This window comes from Xiphophorus maculatus, chromosome 3 (genome assembly GCF_002775205.1).
Source record: "Xiphophorus maculatus strain JP 163 A chromosome 3, X_maculatus-5.0-male, whole genome shotgun sequence".
NCBI lineage: Eukaryota > Metazoa > Chordata > Actinopteri > Cyprinodontiformes > Poeciliidae > Xiphophorus > Xiphophorus maculatus.
In genome coordinates this window covers 14,019,497-14,032,294 of record NC_036445.1, presented here as the reverse complement: position 1 = coordinate 14,032,294, position 12,798 = coordinate 14,019,497, and the positions used below count along the sequence as shown (strand labels likewise).

General features: G+C 38.3%; 2 protein-coding genes across 2 annotated transcripts; both read right to left on the bottom strand.

Moving 5' to 3' along the window:
- Positions 1-585: 585 nt before the first annotated feature.
- On the bottom strand, positions 586-2,252 carry LOC102230262 (chemokine-like receptor 1). The gene is made up of 2 exons (XM_005798483.2): positions 2,178-2,252; positions 586-1,586 (listed from the first exon to the last, which is right to left on the bottom strand). The coding sequence occupies exons 1-2, from the start codon at positions 2,233-2,235 to the stop codon at positions 586-588; spliced, it is 1,059 nt and encodes a 352-aa protein (XP_005798540.1). The 5' UTR covers positions 2,236-2,252.
- Positions 2,253-7,726: 5,474 nt separating this feature from the next.
- Positions 7,727-9,476, bottom strand: LOC102230528 (C3a anaphylatoxin chemotactic receptor-like). Its single transcript, XM_005798484.2, has 2 exons — positions 9,388-9,476; positions 7,727-9,078 (listed from the first exon to the last, which is right to left on the bottom strand). The coding sequence occupies exons 1-2, from the start codon at positions 9,395-9,397 to the stop codon at positions 8,084-8,086; spliced, it is 1,005 nt and encodes a 334-aa protein (XP_005798541.1). The 5' UTR covers positions 9,398-9,476; the 3' UTR covers positions 7,727-8,083.
- Positions 9,477-12,798: the final 3,322 nt, after the last annotated feature.

Here is a 12,798-nt window from a genome sequence, read left to right as displayed (position 1 = left end):
TGACGTCTCTTCCATTATCTCTCCTAACGTTCTCGAAGAGACTTGCATCTGGTAATTTTTCAAGAAATGTTATCTTTGCAAACCCCAGTTTTTGCTTTTGCACAGTCAGCCCCCAAAAGATTGAGTTCTGCCAAAATAATACATAAAATCCACAGGACAAAATAAAGTATAATTCCTGAGCCATTTTCTAATAGTAAAGAAAACATTTTCATTCAAACAATTTCCATTTGCTTCTAATATCGTCACAGATAATACAGTTTTCAAATACATTCATCCTTTAGTAGTTTTAAATGAGATAATACAATCTTCAGTAAACATGGTATTAATACTTAGAAATTAAATGTTACGGGGTTTCAATCTTCTATTTTGCATTAGTTTTACACCATCGCAGATGCTGGCCTCCGGCAGGTCTCCCCCCAACTGCCTGCAGGAATGTTAATTTATGGCTCTGTGTTCTAGCCGGGCCGCAAAAGGCCCCATTTAGTGATCTGGATTCTGACCCCTATCTGTCTGGTTCAAAACAAGAGTATCAAACATACCCTTTTTACACATGCGTAAGATTAACTGCATTAAGTACTAAAATAATCATTTTTCCTTAACAACAGGAACAGAGGACTCTGATTTTCTATCAGCCCGTAGCAACTGTGGTGACAAGAAACGAGAGGATGCAGATGGCAAAAGGTCCTCTGCCAGAGCATTTTCTACAACAAAGCACACAGACTGATGAAGCTGATTTTGGAAGTCATCTCGGATGAAAACGTAGAGGATGGGGTTCAGGCAGCTGTTCATGAAAGCTAGACTCAGAGTCAAAGGACCTCCAATCTTAATCGTAAGGTCCTGTTTATTGCTGGAAGCTAATTCTATAAAACTCATAACATGAAATGGCAGCCAGCAGATGAAGAATGCAACAATGATGAAAACAATTACACGATGAGATAAGTGTTTCCTCACATTTTGAAGACGCTTGGAACGTATTCCTATTGCCACATAAGAGAGAAATATTGCCAAGAATGGGATGAGGAAGCCCACAACAAAGCGGAAAGTGTACAGAGACCGTTTTTGTTGCATGGTAGCATTGTAAACGCACTGGGTGTTATTGTCCTGGTAGGTCACAATGCGAAAGCAGGCAGAAGGTGTGCTACAGATCCCTGCAGCAAACCAGATTACAACACTGATGATTTGAGCCTTAAAGACGGTGCGCTCATTTTGTGCCCATGCCACCACCCATGTGGACAGGCATCTATCCAGATTTATGACCATCAGAAAAAAGACGCTGGCAAACATGTTGACCAAGCTCACGAAGTTGTTGAGTTTACACATAGACTGTCCAAAAGGCCAGTGATGCTTCTGAGAGAGAGAGACTGCTGTAAACACCAGGAACGCTGTGAAGAGGAAGTCTGCCAGAGCCAAGTTGAGAAACCACACAGAGTTGACTGTCTTCTTCATCTTGAAGCCGGTCACATAGATGACCAGACCATTTCCCACTGTCCCAACCACTATAATCACACAGTAGACCACCAGTGAGAATGTCTCTATGTGTTCGAGAGCCGATTCCAGTCCAGATGAACTATCTGTGGTTGTGTTATCTGGTGAAGAGAAATGGAAGCACTTTTTAGAGAGTCTGCAGAATGCACAAATAACATTTGCATGCGCTGTGCAACAATGCCTTCCCTCACACGCCATGATGCATTCACAAAATCTTATCATGTTTCTCATTGCAGCTACATTCTTAGACAAAAAGCAAAAAGTTGTTGAATCAGCAGACATTTCCACAGCAAAGTTCTCAGAATTAAAATGTGTTATTTGCTGCATACAGGTAAAATTTCATTCAGTTTTTAGATTTTTAGCTAGGGGTGAATTTGTGAGTTGGTTGGTTAAACCTTCATAAATATCTTTTTTTTGCATCTGTGAAGTTACAATGAGAGCCAACTGTACAAAGCCACAGTAAGCTGACTTGACCTAAAAACTTTAGCTCACTCAACAAAAAGCTATTACATTAAAATAGAAAAAATTGCTTAATTCTAGAAGAACTCAAAGTGTGTAAAAAATTAACCTATCAAACATATCAGTCAATTCAATCTATAATCTGTGTTCTTACATTAAACAATCATACACTTTTCTGTTTAAACTAAGAATGAGCTTTAAAACTATTGGTGTTATTTGTTAGAGCAACTCACCAGTCCTCATGATCCGGGCAGCTGCAAGGTCTTCATTCTGAGTTGATTTATATCTCATCTTAACTATATTTCTCCTCTCTCTACACTCCTCCCTTTCTGCTGCTGCATCTGCCAATAAGACAGCGTGGACATACCGAAGGAGTGAACAAAACAAAACTAAGACTATTCACCATGAACTTAAATCACATTAATTGTATGAAAATGTAAAAGCCAAAAGAGGCAGACATTTGTGGATTATACCCTATGCAAATCATTTATTTGTATATTTCCCCAAATGTATGATTCTATCTATCTATCCAGCCCAGTTGTGAAGTCACCAACAGATAAATGAATCCTGTTATAATGTAGTGCTCATTTATAGCATCGGGGAGGGACTGGAACACACAACAATCCCGGATAATAGTCCCAATATCCACTTGAAGTTCACCTGGTTACTATGATAGAATACCTTCATACTTGTACACCAAGTCTAGAGATATTTCCTCATTAGCACATGTTCCACAATCAGCGAATAGTGCTCTTATAACAAAGTTGAAACACTCAAAACAAGAACTCAAGAATGCAGTGGATTATGAACCTAAATTAAAAAAGTTACTAAAAGTTAATGTTAGGCTGTTTGTTTTCATAATATAACATTTATGTGCTATTTTCTGTAAAACAATTAGCTGTAGTTTATTGAACAATGTATGTGTCATATACTTTTGTTCTTACCAAAAAGCCACAAGATAGTCCTAAAACATCTTTTGTTCCCATCCTAACACTGGTCAGTCAAACAACCCACAGCCCTTTATCTCAGGTGTCAGTTTCAAAATGACCAATTACAGAAATATGAAAAACATTCAAGTGGCAGACAGTTTGGAAAAATATCCTCGTCCCAAACTTGTGATCAAACATGAAGCTATGGATTTTGCAATGGATTTTGTTTTGCATTTTTAGTAGGTACCATGTCTTTTTACAAAATAGGAGTACAGTAACTAGATTCAATGTGATACGTTGAATGCAAAATACTTTTAAAAATATGTTTAGTTGTTCATAAATTGTTTAATGTCCCTTCCTAAATACATGAAATAACAAGTGAAGATTCTTCTACACTCTGGTTCAGGTTCAGTTTCTACCAGGTATTTTACTCTGCCAGTCATTCCCCCTTTGGTTGATGTGATAGTATTATTACTCACAATTAGGCCTCGAGCTCTGTGATTTTCTTCAGAAAATCTTCATAGGCTTTTCTTCAGAAAAACCACAAGAAACTTTGATGAAAAAGGAAGCTTTGATAACATCTTGTTTGTAATGTATGTACTGTTTATTTAACCAGGTGTGTCTCATTGAGACATGGACGATTACAAACCAAAGCTGCAGTATGAATAATAAAGGAATAAAAACAACAAAGCAAATACAGCCCTTAAAGTAAAACTAGGAGTAAAGTGCATCCTGATATTAGTCAAAGCACTTACAAAAAAAAAAAAAACATTCACAAACTGATTAAGAGTGGCTTTAAATACATTAAAAGGGACCATTTTCTTTGAGTTTACATCTTTGTGCAGTTGATTCCCATCTGAGAGAGCAGCAAACTGGAAGGATTTCTTGCCACGATCAATGCGAACTTTAATAAAATGAAGTCATCCGACTGCAGAAAACCACCGCCTGAAAATTTTCCAGCAATAAGGTACAGGAGATATGGGGAAGAATAAACCCAAGATAGCTTTGTAAATAAAAATGATACCAGTGGTAGAATCTGTGGGTGAACAAGACAGTCCAGCCAATGCGTGTACAGAGAAGACAGTGGTGAGGCAGAGCTCTTCCACCAGTGAGAAACACAGTCCTCCATGCAGAATCCAGCTTATGCAACCTGTGTGAACATGCAGGCATATATATTATGTCACCATAGTCTAAAATCTGAAATAAAAGTGGCAGCAACAAGACGTTTCTTAGCCTCGAATGATAAACAAGATCCAATTCTTAAGTACAAGCCCAACTTCAGCTTCAGGTTTTTTACCTGCTGTTTAATGTGATGAACAAAGCCCAGGGAATAATCAATTATAAAACCTGAGACAACTTTGATCTTATAGCCTTGAAAAGTAATAATGGGCTGCATCATTTGTGATTTAAATATACTCTTATATTTGGAGAGCATTACTATAGATTTCTGAACAATTAAAACAAACTTTACATCACCCGCATTGGACTGAACCACATGAGAAGCTGCTTGTAGCTTTTCAAAAGCAACAAATTCTTAACCATAAAATATCCCCCTCTCAAAACCAGCAATGGATGGCAGACTTAGTGTTAAAACTTCTGCTTTAATTTTCTGTGCTTCTTTTTATGTCAAAGAATCAATGGCACACAAATTGCCTATAATTCATAATCTATTTGATTAGTTACATTTATAATAGAAACCATTCACCAGACGCAAAGCATTTATCTGTCAGAAACTTAACAAATATTTCATATTTTGAGACTAATTATGTACAATATTGTAAATTAAGAGTTCCCATCAGTCTGCTTCACTACTTGCAAGAGGAAATTGTGGTAAGCAGTGTGTTAAGGAAAAATGATTATTTTTAGTGCTTAATACAGTTAATCTTACGACCTGTGTAAAAGGTATATTCAGCACTCTTATTTGGAACAGTTTTCTGTTGAGCAGATGAGCAGGCATTCAGACAAACAGGGGCCAAAATGCAGATCACTCAATGGAGTCTCCCTGCTGTGAGGCCGGGCCATAGGAGGCCATAAAATTAGCATTTTCCTTGGGAGACAGAGACTTTAGATTTCACAGGTATCTGTGAGGTCTTATCTCAGGATCGTTCTGTACTCAGAATGACCGTGGGAGCCACGGGGGGTCAGAGCGCAGCGGTTTGCTAGAAGACAGATGGCCCTTTGATCTTTGCGTAGATCAGGGGGAGTTACAAGTTTCTCTGAGTACTTAAGGGAGTTTCCAGTTGGTCAACAGGAGGAACGCCTTGAGTGCATAAATTAAATAGAGAAACACTTTAGTATAAGATTTCGTGTCAGGAGAGAAAATGCAAGAGAGCGGCTACCATTTTGCCTTTTTGCATCGGCTCTCTCCAAAGACGCGTCTTTGCCTTTTTGTTTGTCTTTGTTTTGTGTTTGTTTGTCTCCCCTTGTCTGTCTTTATTTTTATGAGAAAAATGCATATCTCTGTTCCTCTGCAGTTTTGTTGTTGATTGCTTTGTATGAGATTAAACTCTGTGATCTGTGACGTCAACACGCTTTGTTGTTTTCACTTTAGCAGCACGCCGCCACTCGCTGAGGATCCGGGGAAATTAAAGAGGAAAGAGCCAAACGTTTTGTCCAAAGTTAACATTAAATTATCCTCTTTTTTTAACAAGTGTTAACACATTTATTTCCTCTTCTTGCCATATAAACAAGATCTCAAGGCTGTTAGTTGTCGTGAACAGAACACTTCAGCTGGATGGTGAAGACTGATCTAGAGCATAAACACTGGTAGCAGGTATCAACCCAGGGGAAAACAGGACTCTGGGGTCAAGAGGCCAAGGCAGGGTCAGAAGCAAACAAACTTATGAGGGGTCAGATGAGAAACAGGAGACAGGGCACAGAAACATGACAGACACTTGAAGGCGATCTCAGGCAGACAAATCCAGGGACAAGGCAGAAACAAGGTCGGGTCCAGAAAACAGAAGCCAGTGGAGTATCTGAGACAAAGAAAAAAACTTGGTCTCAGGCCAGCAAAGGAGGAGGAAACGCTGGATATCTAGTGACATTAAGGCTTTCAAAAAAAATCTGGCACTGTCTGCCTGCATGAAAGCTGAATATAACTGCTGGTGAACAGGTGGATGACCTGAGCCTGATTGCACTGCAGCACAGCAGCATGCAGACGACCCGATGAACTTGATTGCAGAGGTGAGAGCTGAGGAGGGAAACAGAGCAGGCAGACAGGCCAGAATCATAACAACACCCAACCCCCAAATTATTCATATCCTCGAGAAACTTAAACAGTATTGGAGCTTAATGGGGGTCTCTACTTACACCTGTCCTAATTTATCGACTAATATGAAATATCCATAAAAATATCAATGGATGTCCAGCATTTGCAGAATCCTTTTTTATTCACCCTGATCACTGCCAACACAGTGGCTTGTCATAGCAATGTTGTAGTGATATCTCACTGGTGCTGGACTTTCATAGGCTTAAAGTGCTGATGATACGATATTGACCTTTTATGCAATATTTCTTCCCAACGGTATATTTAGTATTAATAAGTACGCCAGCACAACATAATTTTAATCAAAAAACTGCGGCCACTTTGGTAAATTTGAGGGGACTGCAGTGCCGCTTAGCGACCAAAGAAGAAAGCAGAAGTGATGCAGTCAAAGGAACGGATCGCCAGTTTTGGTGGCAAACATTAACTAAAGTATTTTGAAGTTTTGTTGTTTTTAAGTAACAGCAATCTCTTCATGTTGTTGCCTCCCAGTATATGTACTGTAAAATATCAGAACTTTGATAAAGTGGGTTTGCCTTACTTACTTGTATTGCTGCCTTATTTTTGTAATTGTTGCATTCATTTCAGTTGCTTTAAGTTCAGTAATGTTAATTTGTACCAAGTTAACTTTTGTGTTATTAATTTTTATCAGTATTTTTTGAAGCCATTTCAAATTAAACCACCTGCTCAATGCTGGAAAACAGGCATACAAATAGTCAGTGGTCATCTTGAAAACAAAATGCACTTCAACAAAATCTAGACAAATGGGGTACATTGTGTATGTCAGAATAGAATAGAAACATCCTTTGTCCCAGGGTGAGAAAATTCAGGTAAGAGCAGCAAGTGGGAGCATTCATATTCACTCAAAGGTGAAAACTTAAGAATACAACTTTACAGTTATTGCAAACTTACAACCTAAGAAAAATAACTCTAAGCAGTTATCAAATAAGGTTTTTGAGATATTTGTGTCACAAAATGGCTAATGATTGTGTGAGACTCAAATTCAGGCACAGGGGAGGTAGAGATGAAGTAAAAATAAATATGCTTAATGGTACAAAACACATCCACATCGTACAACAACAAAGTCAGAGGGTCAAAAACTGAAGAACTGAATATTGTGAAATTAAATAAACCCAAAACCAAATCAGGAACATAGAGGGTAGAATTACTTAGGGTACGACTGAACAGATGAACCCGTCATGACCAAACAACCCAAGAGGATAGAATACTAATGAGAAGTGGTGAGTAGAACAAGAAACAACTGAGACTAATGAGCTGAGAGGAAGCATCTGAGAGTATAATCAGAGAAAAGAGACAGAGGAAATGAACGGCAGAACAGGAACTGAACAGAGGACAGAAATTAATAAGCACTACACAAACAGAACACAATACAAGAAAGACTCAAAACCAAGAGAAGTCTGGGAAACATAGAGACAGTAATAATGCATATGTTCTGTCTGCCCACCTTTAAACTGAAAAGGAGGTGTTTTATGTTTGTTCCTTGTTTTTAACTGAGCCTTGCAACTAAACTGTTCTTAGATGACAGTGTCATACATGCATACACACATACTAAGATAAATACACAAAAATGTGCAGTTTCACAGTTTATTAAGGGGAATAATACAGGGGAAATAACATTTTAATATATATTTTAATATTTCCATTAGTTATCTCAACAACCTTACATTTTCATAGTCACATACAGTATATCACAGTATTCTGCCATACATACATGGAATTGTTTAAAAAAATAAAGACAAATCATTTAAAGAAATATAAAAAGCACTCATAACAGTAAATATTCTTCTTATTTCACTCCACAGGTGCAAGGCATTATCTATATCAATCCTCAAATGGATGTCATCAATATATTGTCTTTTTTTTATTTTTCTTGCCATTTCAATGAGAGTTTGAACATTTGATTTTGTTTCTTTGCCTTTCCTTTACTCTATGCCACCCTACTCTCCGTGAAAGTCAACGCATGCACACGGTTATCTTCTGGGGCAGCAGAATCTGACTTTCGAGAAATCCGTGAAAAGTGAGATGACAGTGAGCGAGATGACGCAAAAGACAAATGCTCCTCTGCCAAAGCACTTTCTAGGACAAAACATAGGGACCTTTTGAGCTTCTTCTGGAACTCGTCACACATGAAAACATAGAGGATGGGATTCAGGCAGCTGTTCATGAAGGCTAGACTCACACTTAGAGTACTTCCAATTCTAACAACTTTCTGGAGATTCTGGTCACTGACTTCTATAAAATTCAAAACATGAAAGGGCAACCAGCAGATGAAGAATGCAAAAATAATAGAGAAAAGGATGCGATGAAATCTCCGTTTTCTTGCCCGCTGCAGATGCCTGGAACGGATGACTATAGCAACAGAGGTGAAAAATATTGCCAGGAATGGAATGAGAAAACCCATAAGAAAACGCAAAATATTCAGACGCCATACTATGTCTTTTGAAGGGTAAGTGCTGTATGTCTTATTATTATGGTTTATCACAATACGAAAGTAAGCGGAAGGTGTGCTGCAAATCCCTGCAGCCAACCAGATTGCCACGCTGATGATTTGAGCCTTAAGGACGGTGCGCTTGTTTTGTGCCCACACCACCACCCAGATGGACAAGCAACGATCCAGACTGATGGCCGCCAGAAAAAAGACGCTGGCAAACATGTTGACTGAACTCACAAAGGTGTTGAGTTTACACATGAACTGTCCAAAAGGCCACTGGTGCTGCTGAGAGAGAGAGACTGCTGTAAACACCAGAAACGCTGTGAAGAGGAAGTCGGCCAGAGCCAGGTTGAGAAACCACACAGAGTTGACTGTTTTCCTCATCTTGAAGCCGGTCACGTAGATGACTAGACCATTACCCACTGTCCCAACCACTATAATCACACAGTAGACGACCAGTGAGAATGTCTGGACATGCGTCAGAACCGAATCTGATGACAGAAAATTGGAAATATTTGAAACGAGATTTTTAAGAATATACTGAAAGAAAAATAAATTGTGATATAACAACATAATCATTTGATGTGCAATGTAAGATAAAAGACAAAGACATCTGAATTACAACTAGTTTATCTGAATTGACTAGAAAATATCAAGATTCCCCGTTTAAGCATAGGTAATGCATGTCTAAACTTTTTCATTTCAGAGGTTAGTTAGAGGATACATTGTCTTACTCTTTCCTGCTAGTACAACATATCAGCAACACTATCCAAGTTAATTGTAGTTTTAAAAACTCTTACCAATATCCATTTTGCATGAGTCTGTTCAGTCTGAGTTGGGCTCTAACTGTTTGGAGCTTTATTTCTTTACGCTGTAATATCACTCCTCCCTCACAGCTAGCTGCCAATGAGACTTTGTTGCTCAGGAAAAGGAGTGAGCAAAATGACAGTAGTGCATTGCAAAATTTCATTTAGATTTAGAATCTGTTCAGAGTGAAAGAAAGCCCTTGAAGGAGTTTTCACTAGTTTGTAAGAGTGATTTGTTTTTAAAGAGATGTTTTGTATCACTGAGTGGTTGCTCAGGTGGGACGTATTTTGCTGCTTTTGATGCACAGTATCAATTAGAAATTCTACTGTACTTCCTCTAAGTAATTTATTACGTATTGATGCAATTTCATCCACTTGTACAAATCACACAACTGCATGACAACAAACACAAAAACGTGCAGGAATATAGTGAAGGACTTATTATGACATCAGCTTTTGTGTCTGAGTAATTATGAGGACACATACCAAACCGTATGTTTGAAAATCACCTGATAATGCATATCAACTGCAGCAAGAGCTGAAGTTTCATATTCCTCTTAACTATTGCAATGAGTTTCATGAGAAGCAGACACAGACAATACCACCTCTTCAAATTTCTGGTTTTGGCGACATTGAAATTATACATCACTATTTTTCATTGCATATAGCAATAAATGTCATGAATCCTGACTTTTTGGAGCACCTCCTGCATTCCATCCTGAACTTCACGTATACTTGTTGCAGCCACAACAGCAATATTTCTACATAAGAGATAGGATAGAATAGAATTCAACTTTATTGTCATTGCACATGTCAGAAGTACAAATCAACAATATTCTCAGGATAACTTTCCTAAATGTGTATATATTGTTCATCGATGTGAAGAACCAATGTTCTTCGATTTCTGTGCAATAGAAAATCTGATATTTGTAATAGGTTTCCATCTTATTTTCAGACCTTATGCAAAAATAAAAGGAGAAAACCTATTAATAAACAGGAAAAAGATACTGATCATGAAGTTGGTTTCACAGGAACTGCCATTTTGCAAAACATACTACTTTGCATTCCTGCTTAGTAACAGCTAAATCCTCAAAATTGCACAATATTGACTCACACACACACCCTCACACACACCCACACACCCATATATATAAAAGCAGATCAAGAATTACATGAGAACAACCAAGCAACTTTTATTTGGGATTTTGATAAATGTGCAACTGAATGTTTAAATTGCAACAATAAATGCAACAATATAGGTAAAGTTGGACAGAGATTCAGTGGATTCAGTGTTTGAATGCAATGGGTTGTTCTGACAATCTGATAATGACAGAAAAAAAAGAACATCACTTTGCAAAGTAAAATATTTCTTCAAATGCATTTTTTGTGCACATGCATTAATCGATCTTTTCCAAATGCAAGACCCGCAAGAAACTAAATACATTAAATCAAAAAGGTTATGTGAAACCAACAGACTTCTGCAAATATTTCATAGGTTAATAAACAATCAAGAGGGTGGATAAGACTGCAGCCTTACATCTAACGTGTCTAGATCATATCTGTACTACATAGACCTTGCAGTATGGTGCTTGAGTCACCTTCCTGAAAGAAGTTGCATTCTCTGACTTCCTCCAAAATTCAAAACAGCTTTTATTTCTTTCCATTTCACCATTTCAACTTGTTGACGGTTTGGCTTTGATAGACCCTGCAAAGATAAAGGGTCTAGAAAAAACATTATTGGAATTGCAGTTGTAGTGTCTGGTTGCACATTAGATCTCGAGACCCCAGTTTAGGATTGCAACACATTTAAAACAGAGCCGTATGTTGAGAGTGATAAAAAAGCAAGGTGTGAATTCTCAACAGAGCTTAAAGACAGTCAAAGCTTTCGGCTAAAGGGTTGCCAAATATGGCAAGTGTGTGTTTGTAGAGAAGACTGCTTATAACTATAAGAACTGTTTAGAGGCAATAAGCCAAATATGGGAAACTGTGTGTACACCCAATTTAAATGGACAGAAAAAGGCTAGTGTGGCAGCAATTTGGCAGGATGTGTCCTAGACACTGACACTGAGAACAACACCACCTCGGGAATCTCACCCAAGGACATAGTTTTAGAGTCTATATGTATAACTTTTACCAAAAAAACGACAACAAAAAAACCACAACCATTAAAGAAAGACTCTCAGGTTTCTTTCATTCATAACAACAAGAGTGGGGGTTCCATCTGAACAAAAGGTTTTATATTCAAACAACAAACCTGCAGTCCTTAGGACGACCAAGGCCGATGTAATGGTTGGATGATGGGGAAGCGATGGGGGTGAGGGAAGGGTATGCTAGGCTTACTGTGCTAAACAAAGTAGACATCCCAGTTGAGCTCTCCAATGTTCAGAGAAAAAAAACTAAATCCAAATGAAAATCTGCATATGTTACTTAAGGGGGATGCCACCACCAAGGGATAGCCACACTCACCAGAGACCCCACAAGCAGAGGAAAAGATATTGTTGAGTAAGTTGTTACATGTTAGAAAACACACACAGCAATGCAAAGGGAAAAGAGAAACAAAAAGGACAGAGGCAAAACAACAGCGTTCCTTTAGCCTGCTGCAGTGGTAGCGGCCCAGCAGTAGCCCTTCTGGTACTGCTCAGAAAAAGCAAGTTCAAAGTTATGGTGAGTCACGTGTTAAAAGAATTAGTTTCTGTGCCAGAGGCAATGCAGACATCACGTGATGTCTGCATATGTCAAGTGATGTTTCACTTGACATGGGCAGACATCACGTGATGTCTGCCCATGTCAAGTGAAACATCACTTGACATGTGCAAACACAAGTCAACAATACAAGTCAACAATAGACCAGCTCTGATCCAGGTAGAGAAGCAGGAAGGGGCGCACAACAGAATAGCCTATAAAGTTTACTACAAACTTCATACGCCAAAAGATGTTGCAAAAAGAAGCTGGTGAATGACACGCAAGTGATCTGAAAGAGGCGTGCACTCCGTGTCAACCGAGAGCTCAGCTATGTTAGGTGAACCAATTGGTGATTGGCTGATGGACAATCAAGCAGCAGATGATTCATATAAACCAGGGAGCTGAATTCTCTCCCGCCACAGCAAGGCAGCAACAGCACAGTTCAAAGTGCTTTAAATAATGAAAACATAAAGACTAAATTACTGTGAGATAATATAGGAAAGTTTTCTTTTCTCTTTAGTCTCCTAACATGGTATTTAAAAGTAATATAAGCTTTCTCTCTGTCCACACAAATGAATCTCAGGATGTCATGGTTGTTTTGAAGGATTGTGATTGGCTGTTTTTCTTACACCTCCCCCTATGGGTTTGGCTTGTCAAATGTCAATGAGAATTGTAATTCAGCGGATTTGTGTGAATGAACACTTTTATTAAGTGTGGACAAAA